Genomic DNA, 20999 nt, shown 5'->3' with positions numbered 1-20999 from the left:
AGGACAGATGACACAGAGCTTCGCAAGAAGGATGAAATTTTGATGATTCTCTGAGGGCAGCAGGGGGCTAGTGAAGGCTTTTCAGCAGGTGAACAACATAATTAGGCTTGTATTGTAGGGAGATCCGCCCACCAGGAATATAGAGGCTGGTTTTAAGAGTTGAGTGGGAGGGTGAAGAGAAATATTGGAGGCATGAAGGCCAGTGGGGAGCCCATTTCAGTAACGCAGGGGAGTGGCAGGCGGCAGAGTTAGGAGAGGAGCATGGTTTGGAGACATATTCAACAGGCAAAGCTCACAGCACATGGTGACTGACTGCACGTGAGGAGCGTCACGTGAAAAGAAGTGAAGCATGGAAGAAGGCCACTCCCTCAGATGGGGACCGTTGGGGCAAGAGCAGCTTTGGGACGGAGGGAGGTGAGGACGTCCATGGTGGACATGCCTATGGGACCGCCATGAGCAGATGTCCAGTTGGATTCTTTCCAGAGCAGCCCATGCCATTCATTCCACGGCTTTAAGACAGAAGGGGAAGATATTAGCTATTGGGTATCTGAAGGGCTTGTTTTCTAGGAAGAGGAAAGCAAGGAAAAGGCCCAGGGAGGGTGCACCCTGCTGTGTGCCAGGAGCAGAGGGAGGCCGTGTGTCTGGAGCAGAGCGAGAGCGTGGGAGGGTGGAAGGAGGTGAAGTTGGAGGGTAAAGGAGGAGGGTGGTGACCAGGTCCTGAAGGGACATGTGGCCCATTGCAAGGACATTGGCTTTCACGCTGAGTGAGATGGGAGCCATCGGAGGGTTCTGCGCACGAGAATGACTTGATTAATATGAGTTTTTAAAGGATTGCTGTAGTGCTCGTGGAGAATAGAACGTAGTGCGGTGAAGGGGGGTGAGAATAGAGGCAGGAAGGCCAGTCAAGAGATCACTGCGCACCTGAACTCAATCCCTCCTCTCTGTCGGTCAGCTTTCCCTTCCAGCCAAACAACCCCACAATCTCGGTGGCTTACAAAAACATTTTCCTCACTTACAGGTCATAGATTGGATGGGTTTGGCTGATGTCAGCTGTTCTCAACTAGTCTCAGCTGAGCTTGGATTCCGGCTCTGGGTTGAGTTCAGGATGTTGCACAGGACTTCTCATTCCCTTTGGGCTGGTGGCTTCCCGAGGCATATTTTCCCCATGGAAGATGGAGGAGCCGATGAGAGCAGGCCAAGCCACAGAAGCACATTTAAAGCTCTGTTCATATCACCCCACCTACCTTCTATTGGCCGATTCAAAGCACATGGCCAGACCCAACATCAGTGGGGCAAGGAGATACACACTCCCTACTTCAGTGGGAGATGCTACAAAGACACATGGCCAAAGATTGGGTATATGATTGGGTATATGCAGAGAAGGAGGGAAGAATTGGAAATAATAAACCAATCTACCATGTCCCCTCTCTGTTCCAGTTGTCCTCATCCAATGTCACCAAGTTTTACCTTGTCATCTTCCTGTTCCTTTCATCCATTGACAAAAGAAAGGGAACCTCTGATCCCCTTCGGCTCACGCTCTGCCTCACAAAACGGTCGCCTCCCTGTTCCCACACCAGCTACTCTTTTTTTTTTTTTTAGCTGAGCCATCCTGCTACCTGTTGGCAGCTCAGCGGCTGCTCAGCTCGGGCTGGACTCGAACTGCTGTTGCTCAGAGCTCAAACTCTTGAGCGAGCTCTTAACCAACTGAGCCACTCGGCCGGCCCTACACACCAGCTACTCTTGTCTCTCCCCAGTCACCCTTGCTGCATGCCCCTGCCTGAGTTTCTTTCCTCTGGCCATCCTTTCTTCATGCTGATCCTGCTCAAGAAACTTCAGGGACCAGCCATTTAACAACACAGGGTTCCCCAAAGACCAATAATTTTTGTATCCCCATCATGATTTGGCCAGTCTGTGTTACACCTGTACTATTACTTATTGTTATCTTTAATTTGCCTTTACGGCAGCTAACTTTATTCCTTAGCCTCATCTTAAGTAACAATGACCATGAGAGTTATACATCTTTCTAAAAACATAAGAATATATGCTGATTGAAATAAACACGCTTGTGCTTTTACCCTCTGAAGTCACTAGAGGTATGATGATTGTATTTGGGGACACACTGCTTCCCACAAGCCTTTGCAGCTTCCTCCCGCCTGTCTAGTCTCCATTCTCATCTCTACATGTTTCCATGTAAGATCATCATGCTCCCCTCATGTGCGTGCCTGTCGTGGAAAGGCGTTTGCCCATAGCTTTGCTCATACCACCCTCTGAGCCTGTCTCTCTCTACCTGTCCTCCAAGACTTGCCCATTCCACCAGTCCCCTGGCCCCTGTCGGCCCTCCCTTCCTGCCTCACTTACAGTCTAAACCCATCGCCCAATATTCCAGCTCATGCTTTTCTCATCATTTCCCATGTGCTGATCTTACCAACTGGATTCACAAGTGCCTCAAGCCTGACATGGCCTGTGCCCGCGAAGCCTCTCTCCGCCCACCCCACGGGTGTTCTTCATCCTTCACTCTGCATATTAAAACAGGGGCTGTGGTGCCCCATCGCTGTGCCTCTCACCTGTGCATTTTCCCGGCCCTTTCTCTGTTTTCATTCCCTGGTTCATGCCTCCTTTTTTTTAAAAGATGCTAATCAAATATCGCCTCCTCCATGAAGCTATGGAGACTTCTCCCACAGCGTGCTGCATTTCCTTCTCTCAGCACAAATCTCAGGTGCCTGTGGTCATCAGTGTCCTTGTCTTTCTCCCCTAGGCCAACTGTGAGCTCTTGAAGGACTGGGTTGGATTGTGTGGCTCAGAGCATAGCATAGAATAGGCATTTAGCAAACATTGAATTTTTAAATCAATTTATGAATTAAGTAACTTGCACTTTGCTGTTTCAACAGGACTCTATGTTCTTTGAGGGCAGAAATCTTGCCTTCTCACTTTTTCCTTCCCAGCGTTACTTGTCCCAGGTAGGCAAAAAGCTTGTTAAATTTGCAGTAAGATGAGCTGCATAGGAAATGCAGGAGGTGGCTAAGGTTGACAATGGAAATTGGTGCCTATTAAGATAGTTTTGCAATTCTAAGCTCTGTTGGGCCTAAGCTGATTTTGAACCCCAAACGTGTCCTGATTGTGATTATTGGAGGCAAAGGGGGTATGTTTGGATTCCTTTGCCTTTGTCCATGATTGAAAAGATGTAATTCATGTTAGGTAACTCGTGCTGGCGTTCTACATCAGCTCTACATCTGGAGATGGTGTCGAATTCTTTTCAGGATGGAATTGGTACTCTGTGTGTGTGTGTGTATGTGTGTGTGTGTGTGTGTGTCTAAAACAGAAAAAAAAGAGATAGCAGTCCAGATGCCAACACACCTGGAATCTATTTGTGAGTATCACTGGCTCAGTCCACAGCTTGGGCCATTCATTTATTTCTCGCTAAGTGAACATCTGGGGTTCAGTTTGAGACGCCAACAAGTTTGGATGGGATCTCAAAGCCGTGGTTGGGATGGGGGTCTGCTCGCCCAAAGTGGGAGTGAGTGAGGTGAACAGAGGCTCTTAAGCTGTTCTGCAGGCTTTGGTTCAGATGCGATAGCCAGAGAGCTGAGAAGCCCTTCCCGTGCTGGAAAATCATTCAAAAGCAGGAATTCACCAAAGGAGATTCAGTCAGATCAAAGCAGTAAAGCAGGCCGAAAAGTGCCCCTTTGCTCTTTCACTCCATTCCCTTTCCACCCTCAGTTCTAAGTAAATCCAGGTAAACAAAAGGAAGCAGAAGAAGAAGAAGAAGAAGAAGAAAAAATTGGACCTGAACCAGGAAGGGTATGCTATGAGAAAGTAAAATTCTAATTAGTTATAGATAAGAATTGGTCACAGATAATTACTCTACATTCCTTAGCTCATGCCTGAGAAGGCTTAAAAGATCTCTTTTGTTGTTAGATATGTAGACATATATCCAGATACCTAGATAAACACCCAGAGAAGCACGTCATCATTAACAGAGCTTGCGGAGCGCAAGTGTTTAGAACAGAAATGAAAGGGAAATTTGTCATTCACAAGCTAGGAATGTTTGAATCTTTTGCTGTCAGGCCTGTTTTCTTTCCATACCTTTTTCTCTTTCTTTCTTTCTTTTTCCCTCCCTCCTTCCCTCCCTCCCTCCCTCCCTCCCTTCCTTCCTTTCTTTTTCACTTTGAACTTTCTCAAAACAAAAGGCCAGTGGGTTCAAGCAGGACCGTTTTAAACAGCACACTTCCAGAAAATTTGCGCTGAGTTGTGCCCACCCTCTATAAAATCTACCAGCTAGAGTGTTTCTCCTTCAGTTTGCATGTTTCATGTTCCTACCTGTGGGTCAAAGAGGTTGGAGACCCAAACAAAGGGCCTAGGATAATCCAAATAGAATATGGAAAGTTTGTGGTGTGGTGTGCTGTGCTCACACCTTCCAACTTAGAACCAGCTTGATGCATTGTTTGGGAGAGTGTAAGGGGTGGGGGAGGGGTGGGGGAATCCTCAGCTGCCTAAAATATGTTCCTCTTAATTCCTAGTAGAAATGACTCGACATTAACCCTAGGCTGCGCCAGGCATGCTTTGTGTCTTATGGAGCATGCTTTGCAGAGCAGTACAAACTTCTAAGGAATTCTCAGTCTTCCTCCCCTGCCCCCCAACATTGCTCTCCCTACGTTCCCAGGCAGCAAATACAGGAAAGAGTGAGCTTTTGGGGGCCTTCTGCCACTTCCTTTTATTACCCCTCATTTTGCTGGTATAGAAACCTCACTCAATGCCCCATGTGGTGCGGGGACCCTCACCCTCAGTCTGGCTTCATTCAGCCTGGAAGCTGTCGCTGCTTTCCCCTCACCCCCTTGTACAGTCAGCCGATGTGTCTCATGCTGCAAGCGCGGCAGCAAAAGAGTTTTCTCCGGACCATTGTGGCTGCGAACCTCCAGTGAGCTGGTGGCCGTACTCTGGAAGGCCCCCGGTGAGACAGCCTGGTTTTCACGGCCAGAGTGAAGCAGCCAGCACAGCAACTTACTTGGAGCACTTGAAGTTTTCCGCACAGTTTACCATCATCATCTCGTTCGTTCCTCAGTAATTCTAGGGGATAGGGGAAGTAGGCATTCACTTACTCGTTCGTTCATTCGTTTATTTAGTCAACCAACCAGCAAGTATTTATTGAGCACCTACTAGTTGCTAGAAACTATTCTAAACTCTGAGTTACAGTGAACAAAGCCGACAAAAATCCCCCTTCTCGTGACACTTCACATCTAAAGGATATTCTGGTAGATACCATCATCTCTATTTTTCACACGAAGCAACCAAGACACAGAGAGGTTAGATAGTAAGGACACACAGCTCATTTAGAGCTGGGTTTAGAACCCATGGATCCTATCCAGCTCCTGGAATAAGGAGAGGAGAATAGGGATCTTAGGGATCATCCCACCCAACCCACTGATTCTTTCTGACTTGTGTAGAAAACCAAGGCTCAGAGAGCTGCTGTGGTTTTCACTGCCACGCAGCTCTTGGGGGCAGAGCTAGGACCCTAGCCTGGCTTCCTTAAGCCCCGCCCCACGTCTACCTGGTCACTGCTGTCTTACAAAATACTGGGTGGCTTATAAACAACGGAGGTTTGTTTCTCCCCGCTCTGGAGGCTGGAAGTCTGAGATCGGGGTGCCAGCAGGGTGGGGTTCCGGTGAGGGCCCTCTTCCACTTTGCAGACAGCCAATCCCCTGCTGTCTCCTCACATGGTGGAAAGGGCGAGGGAGCTCTCTGCAGCCTCTTCTACAAAGGGCACTGATCCCGTTCAGAAGGGCGCTGCTCTCCTAATCAATTCCCCAAGGCCCCACGTGTGCTACCATCACCTTGGGGGGTAGGATTTCAACTTGAATTGGGGGGAAGGTCACAGACATTCAGACCATAGCAGTCTCCCTTACTTTAATCAGCATACCTTTCATGGCCCTTTTTCACAATTACTATTGTATAAGCACAATTCCTCAACTCCCTTGCCCCTGTCTTCTCCCAGTGCTACCTGGATAAACCCTACTGTTGGCTGATTTCAATCTTGGGTTGTTTGCACCCTGTCACCCAGGCAACTTGGCTGTGGCTGGAGAATAAACAGGCTTATGGGGATGGACTCAGGATCACTACCCTTGAGTGTAACTGGCTGCCACCGCCAACCCTCCAGCCTTTCCTAGTCCGTTCACTGCCCTGCTCTTTCCTAGGTGACTTTCTCACTCTCCTCAGTCATCAAACGCCTCCCTTCCCCTCCTCAGCCTCTGCTGAGGATCTAGCTTCCTTTTTCACTGGGAAAATATTGGGTTGTCAGAAAAGTCATGATGCATTTTTTCTGTTTTCCGTTGCAAAAATGTGTCATGACTTTTCTGACAACCCAGTAGTAGCTGGAAAAGGCTTCCACAGACTCCCACCACCATAGCTGCCGTGCACTGTCCCCTAATCTTTGCCCCCGCTGCCCTTGGCACAGATGACCTGCCTCTGGCCCTGTCAGAGGCCATTGCCAACCTTGTGCGCTGGGATTCCCCATCACCTGTTTATGAGCCTCACTCTAAGATTCCCCCCTCATCCCCTGCATCATCAATTTACCCTATTTTCCAGGTCACTCCAATCAGCATATAGGCAGTTTCCTTTATCTCAAAAAATAAAACAACAGAAGCTTTCTCAACCCCATATTTCCTGCTGGCTACCAACCTATTTCCTGCCCCCCCTTTATGGCAAAATCTCTCAAAATCGTCGGTTTCCCTTGATTTTCTCTCTCCACTCGTCCTTGAACCGCTCCAGTTAATAGTTCCTGCCTACCTCTGTGCCAGGCTGCTCTTTCCAGGTTACAGATGAGCTCCGCTTTGCCAAATCCTACATCACCCTCTGCTCAGCATTCGGCAAACCAACCCCACCCTCCCTCGCTCCTTGGGGCCCTTTCCTACTTGGCTTCCAGAATCCACTCTCGCACGCTTCTCCTACCACACCGAAGCCTGTTTCCTCCAACCCCCAGTCTCCAGTGCAGCCAGGACTCAGTCCTTACCCCTCTTCCCTTCTTTTCTTCCTCTCCCATGATGACCACATCCAGGTCCGTGGCTTTAAATGCCTTCTGCACGTCTACCTTGGTCTTACCCCTGCAGCTCAGATTTGCATGTCCACTTGTCTAAGAGGGGTCTACTCTGGGATGTCTATAGACATATCAAATGGAACATGTCCCCATTTAGTCCCCTCACACCTGCTCTGCCCACAGTCTTCCCATCTCTGGTGACAACAATTCTAAGTCTGAGATACACAGGCCAAAACCTCAGCATCACCCTAATCGCCCCAATGCCTCACCGCCAGTCCATCAGCAAATCCTGTCTGCTCTGCTTTCGCAATACTTCCATCTTAACACATCTATAGCTGCCACCCTGGTAGCAGGGCAAAGAGAAATCCCAGAGAGGGGGGTGTGTGTGCGAAACCCTGAGTCAGGGGAGATGCAGAGAGGGAGAGTCTCTGAAAATATGGAGGCATGATTCTCAAGTCTGGGGAGCTGTCTGCCTTATTGTCTCCATTATGAAATATGGGGTGAAGACATCACTATGGGGATCTGAACTTGGGCCACAGCCCAGGGTCTGGCCGTCTGGAATGGACCTGGCCAACTCTGAAGGATATGCGTGACTCTGAAGGCGCATGTGCATTGTATTTGTGGTGTATGTTGCGTGTGTGTTGCATGTCTATGTATGTGCATTCACACACGTGCATAAAGTATGTGTCTCTTCCACCCAATACATGTTTTCCTGAAGTCCGAGCCCTCGGTGTACTGCTGTATTTCTCTGTACAATCTGCTGAGGAGCCTCAGAGGCCCCTGCTCATGACTCTAGTCCTAGATAGCAGCCTGTTGGTCACAGCCCCTGGGGTTCCCTGCATTGTTCTCGGCAAGCATGACTTAGGCCTTGTGGGTTATCCACCCCGGAACAAGGGGGTGCTCAGTGCCCTTGGCTTCATGCCCTGCAGAGCTAGTGGTGTCCCACTGCAGCTGCATAGACAGGACTCTTTCCCTCTGTCCGCTACCTCCTTCTCTCCTTCTGGAAGTCAAGGTCTTCTGGACTGTATTTGAGCACACGGCAGCAGCTGGAACAGGGGTCAGAGGCAAGGCAGGCCCAGGCCACTGATGTGCTCTGCTTTCTCCCTAACAACCGTGTAATTGGAGGAAAATTGGTCCAATGTGAGGTGCGGCAAAGTTCAAAAGGGGTTGTTAGGAGGTCTTTGTGCCTGTTTTCTTTTCATGCTGAGGGCTGAGTTGGATCCCAGCAAGGTGAGATCCTGGGCAAGCCCCAGAGCTCTCTAGAACTATATACAAGGTGTGATCAAAAGTTACGGTGAATGTTTAAATAAATAAATATAAATATATATATATATATATATATATATTACAGTAAAAGACACATTGCCATTAATCCCCCTCAAAATACTCCCCCTCACTTTGAACACACTTATCCCATCATTCTTGCCACTTTCTGAAGCAGTTCTGGAAGTCCTCTTTCATGAGTGTCTTTAGTTGCGCTGTCGTGGCTGCCTTGATGTCCTGAATCATTTTGACTTTGGGGAAGAGCCAGAAGTTGCACGGTGCCAAATCTAGTGAATAAGGTGGATGAGGACACACCGTAATGTTTTTATTGGATAGGAATTGCCATATACCAGAAGCAGTGTGTGACACAGAGCATTGTAATGATGAAGGATGATTTACGGCACACTTTAAAACACAGCTTCTCTCAACTGTAGCTCACACTCAACTGACTGCACTGAACAAGTTGAAATTTGTCACATGCTGTTATTAAGGTTCGACATGCCCCTTCCCGTACTGAAGATCCCTGCCTTTCCCTGGGATGGGCACTCAGCAGCAGGATTCACTGTATTTTTTTATCACAACAGAAAGGCTCCATGTCACACATCACTTCTGGTGTGGCAGTTTCTGTCAAATAAAAACATTACAGGATCTGGCACTGTACAACTTCCCCAAAGTCAAAATGACCGTAAAAGGTAAATGTTTCAAATCAATTCAGAATATCGAGGCAGCCATGACAGCGTAACTAAAGACACTTACAAAAGAGGACTTCCAGAACTGCTTCAGAAAGTGGCAAGAGCGATGGGATAAGTGTGTTCGAAGTGAGGGGGAATATTTTGAGGGGGATTAATGGCCATGTGTCTTTTGCTGTAATAATTATTTTTTATTTAAGCATTCACTGTATTGTTTGATCACATCTCTTATATGTCTAGGGATACAGTGACCTACAAGGGCAGGTGGGGCTGAAATACCCTTGGTGAAGTTTGGTGTGGACAAACCCTTTAGGTCTGAGAGGGGGACAAAGATGAATGCCCTTAAAAGATGACTCAGAATTCCTCCTCCTGCCTTAGGGGCAGCGATTTCTAGGAGCCCTCAGAGCCTTCTTCTGAAACCGGAGGGACACCATTAAATAGGCTTTAGATAGCAAGGACAAGGGATCACAGGGTCAATTTTCTAGTCTGCTTTGACTCAGTTTCTGCAGCTATAAAATGGGTACATACTTGTCACTGGCCTCCCTCCTAGGATGGTTGTGGTGCCTTCTGGTCAACCAAGCACCAGAGAGTTAAGGAAGCAGAATGATGAAGGGTTCAAAGGACGGATTTTGGTGTCAGAGAGAACTCTGTCCAGACCTTATCTATCAGCTGTGCGACTTCAGACAGTTATATAACTTCTCTGTGTCTTCGTTTCCTTATGTAAAAGAACGACGATAACAATGTTTACTTCCAGAGTCACTTTAGGGTGCAATGAAATAATGTATATAAAACACACAGCACTTAGCATATCATTATATGTCCTATGTTGACAGAAAAAAAGGAAGGAAGGAAGGAAGAAACAACAAAAACACAGAGATCATTATTATTGCTTCAATGCTAAGGCAAGTTCGTTACTATGATAGTTCACACCAAATATCCAAGTGTCCCTGTAGATTTCCCAGCTTTCTTTGCAGTTTGGTTTGGCCATGTGACCAGTTCTAGCCAATAGACTGAGAGCAGAAGTGATATGAGTCACAAGTTTGTCAAAAAACTTGAGAGCTGGTGTGGCTCCTCCCTGCCCTCTTCCCGCGACACTGCGGCCCTGGAGGCCACACGTTCTCTACGGCATTTTACAAGATGGAGCGAGTGTTTCACTTGAGTGTGGGACCTGTGTCTACTGTGTTAACCCAGTGGTATTTTGGAGTTCATTTGTTACTGCCAATAGCCTGGCTGATCAATACAGTCACCTATGAAGGAAAAATAAATCCCCCGTGTTTCTGACCTCCTGGGCATTTAGGGGCGATGATCATGATAATACGAGTAGCTGCAACAGCTATCATTTACTGAGTCTGTGTGAAACATCGCAGAGCCCACTGCAGAGGTTAAACCATTCAACCCTCTCAGGCGTCTCACGAGGTTCCTGCCTTGCTATTACATAATAAGTGTGTTCCTAAATAAACATGAAGTTATTTTTAAAAAGGGTTCTCTTAAACAGCTTCAATGAGGGAGACACTGCTTATAGGCAAGAGTTTTAGACTGACTACAAAGTAATTTCTCCTACATAAATGTCAAAAATAAAGGGTTTTAATTGCTATTGGGATATTTTGAAGTTACAAATGAAACATAGCAGGTTTTCAGAACTGGCATAAGCCAACCTAAATGTCCCTGAACAAATGCTGAATTCTGTGGAAGACAAGACTCAGGTCTGCTTGCTCCCAAACCATCAAAATAAACTGTGGCTTAGTCCAGAAGTGCTGTTTAAAAGATGCCCCAATTGGATCTCAATGAAGCTGCTACCAAAAACTAAAAACAAAATCTAAAACAGGAAATCTCAATGGCAAAGAAAAGCCAGCCACCCAACTAAAGTGGCCACAGGTCTGGAGGCAAATAGGCTTTCTCCCCACACACAAGGGGACCGTTTCTGAGCATGACAGTGGTGTAAACCAACAACCATCATAAATCAGGTTCCTTCCCAAACTGATCAGGGTGCATCCCATTTGCATTCTGAAAATTTGCATAGCAGGAAAAAAGCCTGAATTTCATTTGTTTGACAGGCAAGGAAACCAAGAAACTCTGAGGCCATTTGTGGCTACGGCAAGTGACTGAGGACACAGCTCTTTTAACTCTGCTTTCAGAGGTCCCTTGATGTATAGTGACATCTGTACATCCTTGTGGTTGACGGTGCCACCTCTGAGCTGGAACTCGAGGCCACTGCAGTTTGGTTCTACCCCCCTCCTGAAGCCTGCCATCACCCCTGGGGCTTCCTACCTAGAGTCCCAGCTCACGGGGAGCCCTGGGCCTCTCCATCCCTCCATAAGGGGTGTCCTAAAACTTCTGTTCTAAATAACAAAGCCACTTTGGCCCTGGTTGTGTAGACAAGTCGGTGTTTCCAAAAGTGCGAGTAGACACAGAAAGCATCCAGGCTGCTAGGCAAGTGCCTGGAAAAGGGGACCCAATGAATTTCATTACTAAAGCAAACATTTCTGGTGATTTTTAGAAGTTACCGCACACTGACTTTTTCCCTCCTTTAGGCCCCAGCCGGGCAGCCGGGCAGGCATCCCTCCCTGAGATAAGGGAGGGACTTGCTGTCTACTGGTGCTGGGGCCTGCTGCTGGCACGCCATGCTTCCTTCTGGCTTGGAGGCCTCTCGCCCCACCCTTAACCTAGTGAGGGGACTCTCTGAGCCCCCCACTTCACGCCTTGTCAGGTCAGTAAGGCAGGTGAGTCTAGAGGCTGAGTCTCCAAGAAGATTCTGGAGGGTGCAGACAGACTCAAGCAAGTGGGCCCTCTGGGAGTCCTGTTCACCTCCAAATAGGATCGCTTTCCTCACCTGGCCCAGGAAAGCTATTGATTCTTCAGCCTCCCCAAACTGACCATTCTTGTTTTATGATTTATGCATAAAATTCAGGGGGTCCTTATTGAAGTCCCCCTTACATGCCTTGGGCTGTCTCAGCTGAAGCTGGAACACCAAACAGGTATTAGATGTGTTTCCTACGCTCAAGGACCTTAAGAACATAATGGGAAAATGAGATCCACACATTAGGTAATGCACTGAGACAGTCTATAATGAAGGGTTAAATGAAATATCACCATTATTTATAGTAATTAAGAGCCCAGGTTTAGTTTCAGGTGTCTAGGTTCAAATCCCATCACCATCATTTTGGTCAAGTTTGCCTCTAAGCAAGTGCCTTAACCTTCTTAGGCCTGTGTTTCCTTATAGGGTTACTAAGAGTACTAGCCTCAAAGTGTTGCGGGGGGAATTAAATGAGATGGTAAAGTGATTGGTCTTCACGTTATTACTAGCTACTGTTCGCAGCGGTCAGACATATTTGAGAAACTTCTGTGGTATAGAAACCCTGAAACTTCTGCATGGTGGCCTCCCTTCTCTCTATTCCGTTCAGCAGTGATTGGTAATTTCAACTGATCAGTTACCCAGGCGAGAGTCCCAGGGGTCACTTTTAGCTCCTCCAGTTCCAATGCTCCCTCGACCCTCATATGCATTCAGTCATGAAGCCCTGTTGACTGTACCTCCCATCTGTCTCCTATGCGCCAGTACCACTGCCCTCCTAACTAGGTCCTCACACAGCCACACTGATTACTCAGGCGCTCTCTTAACTGGTCTCTTGCTTCCAATTTCACCTTCTTCCAAAACTGGTTTACTGCTACTCCAGAGAACTTTCCAAAATCCAAACCAGATTATCATGTTCTTGCTCACACCCTTTCTATGGCTCCCTATGACTCAGTAAACAGCCAAGCCCAAATCCTTTAGCATGACCCACAAGGACCGTTGTGGCGTGACCACTGCATAGCTCTACAACTGCATCACTTGTGTCTCTCAAGTCACCTCCATGTGCTAGCAATGCAGGCCTGCTCCCAAAATGGTTTTCAGTCTCCTGCCCCCTGCCCCCAACCATGGCCATGCCCATACTGCCCTTGAAGTCTAGGACCTTTGCTTTGTCCTTGTCTCTGGAAAAGTCACAGTCGTGCATCAGAAATAAACTCTAAACCACTATCTTTGGGAAGCCTTCTTTTACTCAGCTCTGGGTTAGCTGCTCCTCCTCTGCTCCCACAATACATGTCCTTACAAGATCATGGCGTAACTTTTTGTTTCCATGTCTGTTTCCTCCAGTGGTATGTAACACTCTTATCCATTGCACTTTATTATGCAGATGCAGGAAGGAACTGCATCTCATTAATCTTTGTACATTCATATGGATAAATAAATGAATGGCTGGATAGGTGGATGGATGGATGGATAGATGAATGGATGGATGGACAGATAGTGGTTGGATGAATAGATAAGTTAATGGCTGAATGGATAAATAAATGAATGAATTCAACTAAGTGGCATAAACCTCTAATTAGCTCTTACACGCAGGTACCTACAGGAAGGTCATCAGCGGTACTACAAAGACAGACTCTATTTCTTGAAGCTTCCCAGTTCAGGATGCAAAGCAGTGTAACCTTGCCACTGGCAGCCAGAGGGTTTCTGACATTGCTGTTCCCCATTGTTCCAGTAGGAAAGCTGAGAACGTATGTCGATCTTAGAGGAAGTAAGGACACCCAGGTGGGCTTTATCCCATCACCAACCTGGCCTGTAGCCTCTTTGTCAGCCTCCTCAGGTCTGTCCTCGTACGGGTCCCTTTCAGTCTTTTTCTCCATCCAGGCACCTCAGATTTATTTCCAGCTTGAACTACGGCAGGAGAACGCCACCTCTGGGCCGAGGGTGACAGAGTAGCAGATGGCATTGGTGACGCAGGTCACCGCGGCCAAAGGCACTGTCTGCAGCCCAGTGCTTACCCGTCCCTCTCGGGAGAATGGCACATTTCATTCTGTGCATTTCCCTGTTCGGGAGCTGCTCTTATAGTAGCCACATGAGAAGTGCACCTTCTACAGCTCAGCCTTCATCAGCCCTTCGAGGAAGACCTTCCTGGCTGGCTTGGTTCACAAAGCGAACGTGAATTAATTGTGGAATCAACTGGAAATGAAATGGAGTGTGGCGCTCCTTGTGATACAGAGAATGCGCCTGCGGCCCGCCCACGCTGGAGCAGAAAGACCCTGAGGCTTCGGGGAAAAGAGCCCAGCCTAGCCCAGCCCGCCCTGGAATCCTCTTTCAGGGTCTACGAAGCAGCAGGCAGAGCAGAAATGGCTAAATTTGGTTGTGTTTTTATTTTTGTCCAGCCACAAATACCGGCAAAGAACAGAAAACGATCCTTCCCTTCCTACAGCCAAGCTGGCTATATTTTTAGCTTCAACTATGGTTTGGGGCTTTTCGCATGCTAAACACCCTTCCCACTGCAGGCAGCGGTGGCCCGAATTTTAGGATTTTTGCCTAGACTGGCGTGTTGGTTGACTGAGTGTAACTCTCACTAGGCTTTGTGCAGTTGTGACAATAGAGGGTGGTTCTAGACAGACCCACAAAAAGACCCAATTCTGGCCTTAGGGACCTCCAAAAGGGTCCTTTTCAAGGAGGGAAATGCACTCAGAGTGGATGGTTGTCTGGGCGGCAACCCTGGATGAAAGGAAGCAGAAGACAAAGAAAGAAAGGAATGGGAAGGGAGCTGTGTTTATTGAAAGGCTTCGAGTAACACAGTGGTTCAGAGCCAGGGCTCTGGAGGCAGACCACCTGGTCCCAATCCTGCCCCCACACTTCCTAACACTGCGGGCTTGTGGAATGTGCTCAATGTCTCTAGGCCTCAGGTCCTTATCCGTCAGATGCAGATAACAATGACTCCCGCCTCCGAGCTCTGCTGCCTGAGATCCTGCCCATCCAGCATGTAGCATAGCACCTGACATGCAGTTAGGACTCAGCAAGCCCAGTTTTATTATCACCGTGCTGTTCCTACAATGCTAGACACTTATCCATACACTGCATACACTGTGTCATTAAGACTTAGGGCAGCCTGGTGAGTAGGGTTACTGTGCAGATGCAAAGTGGAGGCTTAATGGGCTGGATAATGTTCCCAAGCTCCCAAAGCAAAAGCATGACCTAGCCAGACCTGAACCCTGCCCTGGCCAACCCTAGCCTTGCCACCAAGCCTTCTCCAGGACCAGTCAGTGCTTACACATGATTTACAGGGACTTATCACTGACTACATGGGAGCTGTTCTAAATAAGGAGCTAGATTCCCCTCCTCCTGTTCTTCCCAGGGCTCTTCACTTTTTTTCCACTTTAGTGACAGGAACACGCAAACAGCGGATGCCAGGAGTGATCAAAAGAGCACTGGTCAAATTCACAGAGACAGAAAGTGAAATGGTGGCTTCCAGGGACTAGGAGGAGGAGAACGGGGCCTTGCTCAATGGGCACAGCCTTCCAGTTTTGCAAGACAATTAAGCTCTGGAGATCTGTGGCACAACAGTGTGAATATGCTTAACGCTACTGAACTGCGCACTTAAAACAGTTACGATGGTCAATTTTATGGTGTGTGTGTGAGTGTGTGTGCTTTATAACAATTTTAAAAAAGGGAAAAGGAAAAGAAGAAAGCTGGTGCGGGAGTCAGGCCGCCGTTGGCGTGGGCCCGGGAAGTGGAGCAGACCCCAGCCAGGTTCCCGGCAGGAGTCTGGGCGACAGCATCACTGGTCCACACCTGCCACACGCTGCCTGAACCCCTCAGGGCTGAGCAGCACACTTCTGACAGCAGCCTTATCCTTTGAGGTCTTAAATGCTCCTCTCTCACATGCTTTGCCCTTTTTGACTTCCTTCTAGTCCCCTGTCCTTCTGAAGTTTTTAACCATCTCCTAGGATGAAAGGGGGAAAATAGCAAACTGACTGCTTGGTGTGGGGGGGAGCGTGGGCTCTGGGGCCAGAAGCTGAGAGGAAGCTCACCTTTCCTTTCCCTTCAGTCGGCTCTGCGCTCCGATGGGGCGCTGCAGTTCTCCCGTGTAACCAAGCACACAGTGTGCCCTCTACGCGGAGAATGTCAGCCAGGCTAGAGACTGCTCTTGGGCTCCAGGCAATCTGGGGGAGTGAGAGGCGGAGGATTCTGGGGGCGGGAGACTTGGGGACCCTGGTTTGGGCATTCAGCTGCGTAGCGATGTCAGACAGAGAGGCATGGAAGCAAGCGTGGCGCACGCAGGGCACCCGCCTGGCCTTATGCTCCCAAGAGAGCAGCTTCATGGAGAGACTCGTGGAGGCCACAGCGATAGCTCGGTGTCCCTCAGAAACTCAGATGCCTTCTTCTCTGTGACAGCACGGACCATTCCCAGGAGAGAGTCAAGCTCTGTTGTCAGCGTCCAGCGTGGGGCATCCCCACTGGGCTGAGTTTTATTTCCAGCCACGCAGGACCCCTAGAACCCTGATCCCTGACCCACAGCCGGCTGCTCCATTAGGCACCGTGTGGGCAGTGCCCAGGGCCAGTGATACTTTGATGGGCCCATGAACATGCACATGGTTTAATTTCCTTTAAAAATAGAAGAAAAAAATGAACTGAAGTGCATGTTATAATATATAATATTAATATATTGGATTTTATACCAACACAGTTGTAGAATATATTATTATTATTATTATTATTATTATTATTATTGTTATTTTATGGAAGAAGTTGCTCACGAAGGCAGAAGTGCCAAGGACCCACGAAAGTCATCACGCAGCTCTGCTTGCTCTGGTCCAAAGAGCCAGGCTGGCAGAGATTCCACTGGGCCCCTCAGCCCTGGTGATCTGCCTGGCCCTCGTCTCTGTTCCTATAGCAACTGCCATCTGTCCCTCCCACCTCACCATTTAGGATCTGGAATTTTCTCTCTGGTATTTTATTTTTTCTGAGCCACCCATTTCACATGCCAGTTCTGTCGCTTGGCAATAGCTCTCTGGAGCACATGGTGAGAAAAATTCAGAAGGCTTGTCTGGGTCAGTGGGAAAGAATGTTGTGATCCATTAATGGTGTCTCCCCGGGGCTCATGATGGGGCAGGGCAGTGGGCAAGCTGTGCCCTTGCTTATGACTGATCTCGGCCGTATATTCCCAGCCTCCTTAGCTACAAGCTCCGCAAGATGGAATATGCTTTATCCATGCTGAGCACCCCACAATGAACCATCTAGAAAGCCTCTTAATACGTGTTGATTGATTGATCAATTGAAGTGGTGTCCGAGTGCACGTGACCCAATATAATGTCCCCTTGACACCCTCTCTTTCTTCTCTCCCTCTTTAGGCGTCTGAACAAGAATAAGCTCCAAGTGCTTCCAGAACTGCTCTTCCAGAGCACACCGAAGCTCACCAGACTGTGAGTAGAGTTGACTCGTGTTCTCTCGCTGGTGTCTTCCTGGCTTTGGTCATGTGGAGAACGTGGTTGCCTTTGTGTGTGGAGCTTCAGGCTGTGTGGACCTTGGCAGTTAGGCCTCGCTCATGGAGACCTAGAGCAGGGCATCCGTGTGCTGTGCCCCCACACTGCCCCCCAGGGGTCAGTGGCCTGAGCGGCCAGTGGGGGCTAGCAGCTCACAGTAGTGGCTCACTCCGCTGCAGTGGGGGAGGAAACACTTCCATTTAACGTGGGTCTGAACCTACCTCAGAGGAATGCCCGAGGTGGGTATTCGAGGCGAGTTTATTCACACCAGACCGCCAGCAGTCTCAGGGGGCATGGGTTTGGACTAAACATTTCAGCCTCGCCACCTTGCTGGCTACAACAAGTCCAGCCTGTCGCCTGCTTCCTGCCACTGGCGGCCTGGGAACCCTGGGGCTGGCGGCCTACCATTTTGTGGGAAAAGACACACCTTGAATTTTGCTCTGACTTCCAGAATGGTCCAGGATATAACGAGGAGGGAGGAGTTGGCGATGCCTCCGGGCATTTATTCAGCGTTTATTCCGTGTGTATTTGGAAGCTCCAAAGCTGGAGATGCGCGTTGGATGGGGACTGCGGCCCCGTGTCGTGGGTGTCGGGCAGGCGCTGATCATTGGCAGTGAACCTCTCCATGAGCCTGAGCCTGGAAGTCCCCACTGGCAGCGACTCGCGTACGCTGCGGGGTGAACTGGGCTGCCCAGGCTTGCCTTTCTGGATGGAGTGACACTGTGACACGCTGCTTAGCGGTCAGGCAGCGAGACTTGTCGCCTGGCTGGGAAGACGCGGTGCTGGGAAGGCGCCAAGTGGTGGCCACCATTCTCATCTCCAATGGCTGAGTTACCTCCTAGTTGTGCAGTCAAACAATGCGTGCAGTTCCCGGGATAAACTGAGAAATATGAAACACATGTCGGTGTGTGCATTTAAGAATGAGTTCTGAATATGGACTCCATATCACTCTATTCGTACACACACAGTGAGACTATATACATACATGTATTTTTAAGGGTACTTTGTTGGAGCAAGAATAGGCAAGGTTTGGCTGGTGTTTCTGTGGTACAACGACCTTGCTTGCCTTCTCGAGGACACACCAGCACTCTGTCAAGGTCTCCTCGTGCTGTGTGTTCCATTTCTTTTGCTCAGTCCGCCTGGCCGACTTTGCTAAATGTGCGGAAGTATATGCCTCCCTTTCCACTTTTCCACTCTGAACCCACCTTGATGGGTGTGAGGGTGAAGGAAGTGCAGTTAAGCGTCTAGCAGGGCTGAGTGAGCAGTAGTAAGAGGGCATGCTGGGAAATCCCTTTGATTTTGAACTTTCTCTCCTCTGTATAGTTCCTTCTTTAAATGCTCACCTAACCCCCGTCTCTTCACCCAGGACTACATTGTGCCTTCTCAGCCTGCTCCTAACTATGTAAATAATGTGGGCTATCTGCACTCTGCCTGGAATCTCAGCATCGCTTTCTAGGCAAACAGAAGGTGCCCAGGGTTTGGCCTGCTGGGAGGCTCTGAGCAGGGGTGGGTCTGAGTGTTCCAATTGCCGCAGGATGTATGGTGGGCAGGTTCCTGCTCACAGAAGCTGTGACCTCACAGCCGCCCCCCGCACCATCAGGTGATGCCCATTTTGTGCAGGGCTGGCTTGATCCAGGTAGAGGAGACATTCCAGGCAGAGAGAACAGGTCTCCCAGCTGCTGGGGGCCGACACAGGCCATCAGCAGAGGGGCATGGGGAAGCCCAGGATACTGTCCTAACGGCCACTTTCTTACTGAGCGAGGCTGAGAGAGTCCCTTTCCCTTCTGTGCCTAAATATGCTCATCGGGAAAGGGAGACACCCCCTCTTCCCTTCTCCCTACCTCACGAGGCGCTGTCAGTATCCAGTGAGATAATGGTATACATGTGTTTCCTAGGGTTGAAAGTGCTACGTGCGTGTAATCACCACGATGACTGTTGATACTCCTGTCGTCTGCATCTTCACAGCCTCAGTTTCCAATCCCCTTTCCCTGGGAGCAATGAAGAAACCAGGAGTTGCCATGAGCACTGACATAAATTACACTGAGCTTTTGCTTCAAGCCAGAGAGCTGCACCGGGAAGGCTGAGACAATGCTTGGCTCATTGTGGTATTGTTCCTGCTCGATCTAGGTCCCCAGCCAGGCACATAGCGTGGCACACATAGGCACTCATGAATGGGCGGGTGAATGGATGAGTGATGCAGGCCTGAGGGTGTAAACAGTGCTCTCAGGGGAGCTTTGGTTCTTTTACCCACCATTCATTCATTCACCCACTCATTCATTCATTCAGTAGGCTTTTCCCGGGCGCTTGTTCCAGCTTGGCCTCTGCGCTAGATATTGAGCTGCAGACGTGAAGAATGCCCTGTTCTCCGTATGCCCCATCATGAGACGTCCTGAATGGCTACCAAAAAGCTAAGAGCTAAATAGAATTTTTTTTTTAATTGAAGCAGCTATATTAACCCAGGTTTGGGCTATAATCAGCAATCCCTTTTTCTCCCTGGGCTTGATCTTTGATTTTTCTTAATGGCCCTATTGTGTCTTTGTCTTATTTTGTCAGCCACTCCAGGGCCTTTTTGGGAAGTGAACAGGGTACAAATTAGAAATCAATAAATGTGCAGTCATGAGTGTGTATACACATATGCCACCGGCTCTGTTTTAAAAGAGCACTGCGTCTCGGTAGACACAGCGGGCCATTTTCTAGGGAATGCTAAATGTGGAGACAGTGTGGCTGCCTACGCCTGAGCGTGCACGTGGGGTATGCAGCAGCTCCAGTCACACCCTTTCTTATTGGAGCTATAGACAGAAACTCCTTATTACTCAATGTTTACACAAGGGCCATGGACGTGTAATGAGACATGTTTCGAGTAGTGATGGGAAAGAGAAGTGATAGTTATTGAGAGCCTTTGCTATTGTAATACTGCTACTTACAGGTGACAGAAGTGTCACTAAAGTTAGTGTAACCCGAAGAGCACATATATCATATGTTCATATGCCTGACGACTCCAGTGATTGCTGTGGGTGGCTTTAGGGACAGCGGGATCCAAGGGCTCGGCGATGCCCGTCCTGTGGCTCAGTACACATGACCGTGGCCAAAAGCGGAAGACTCCGAGGTTCCTCATCCAGCAACTTGGGTGAGGGTGCCCTGGTCAACGGTCCTGCAGGAGAGAGCTGAAGGGAGGTAGCTTAACTTGGCCACACGTCCGTGTCTGAGCAAGCTGCTGCTTGCAGTGAGAGGCGTCCTCTGGGCGAGGAAATCTTGGCCAGGTATTCATCCCACTTGTTTGGGGATGAGCGCCTGGGTTTGGGTTTGTCAAAGGAAAGAATAATTCTGTTATCAGAAGACAGAACAGATGCAAACTTGAAAACAGCAGTTACCTACAAGTTTATTAGCATCCGTTCTCTGCGTCTCCCTGTGCTGTGAGTACTTTGGCGCCACACAGCAACACCTCAAGGTAGTAACAGTCACAAGCACATTGAGTGCCAGGCGCTGCTCTGAGCACTTTACCTGTAGCTCATCTGATACTCCTAATAACCCCAGAGGGTAGGTACTCTGCTTATTTCTATCCTGTAGATGTGAAATTGGTGCTCATTAAGGTTAAAGAACTTGCCCAGTATCATACAACTACTGAGTGACAGAACCAGAATTCAAATTTGCGTAATGTGACACCGGAGCCTATACTTTTCTCTACGGTAATCGGCTTCCTGCATCGATCCTCCCGTTTTATAGAAGAGAAAACTAGAGCTCAG

The 20999-nt window shown here is 48.7% G+C and overlaps 1 protein-coding gene across 1 annotated transcript in view; it reads left to right on the top strand.

Moving 5' to 3' along the window:
* The window catches only part of SLIT3 (slit guidance ligand 3), a 590035-nt gene that overhangs the window by 91710 nt on the left and 477326 nt on the right, over positions 1-20999 (top strand). Inside the window, exon 4 of the mRNA XM_019635932.1 lies at positions 17125-17196. Coding sequence (XP_019491477.1) covers positions 17125-17196 — 72 coding nt within the window. The remainder of the gene's footprint in view (positions 1-17124; positions 17197-20999) is intronic.

The sequence above is a fragment of the Hipposideros armiger genome, unplaced genomic scaffold (genome assembly GCF_001890085.2).
Source record: "Hipposideros armiger isolate ML-2016 unplaced genomic scaffold, ASM189008v1 scaffold_25, whole genome shotgun sequence".
NCBI classification, from domain to species: domain Eukaryota; kingdom Metazoa; phylum Chordata; class Mammalia; order Chiroptera; family Hipposideridae; genus Hipposideros; species Hipposideros armiger.
Note: the sequence above shows the minus strand (reverse complement) of the source record. Positions and strands in the feature narration are given on the sequence as shown.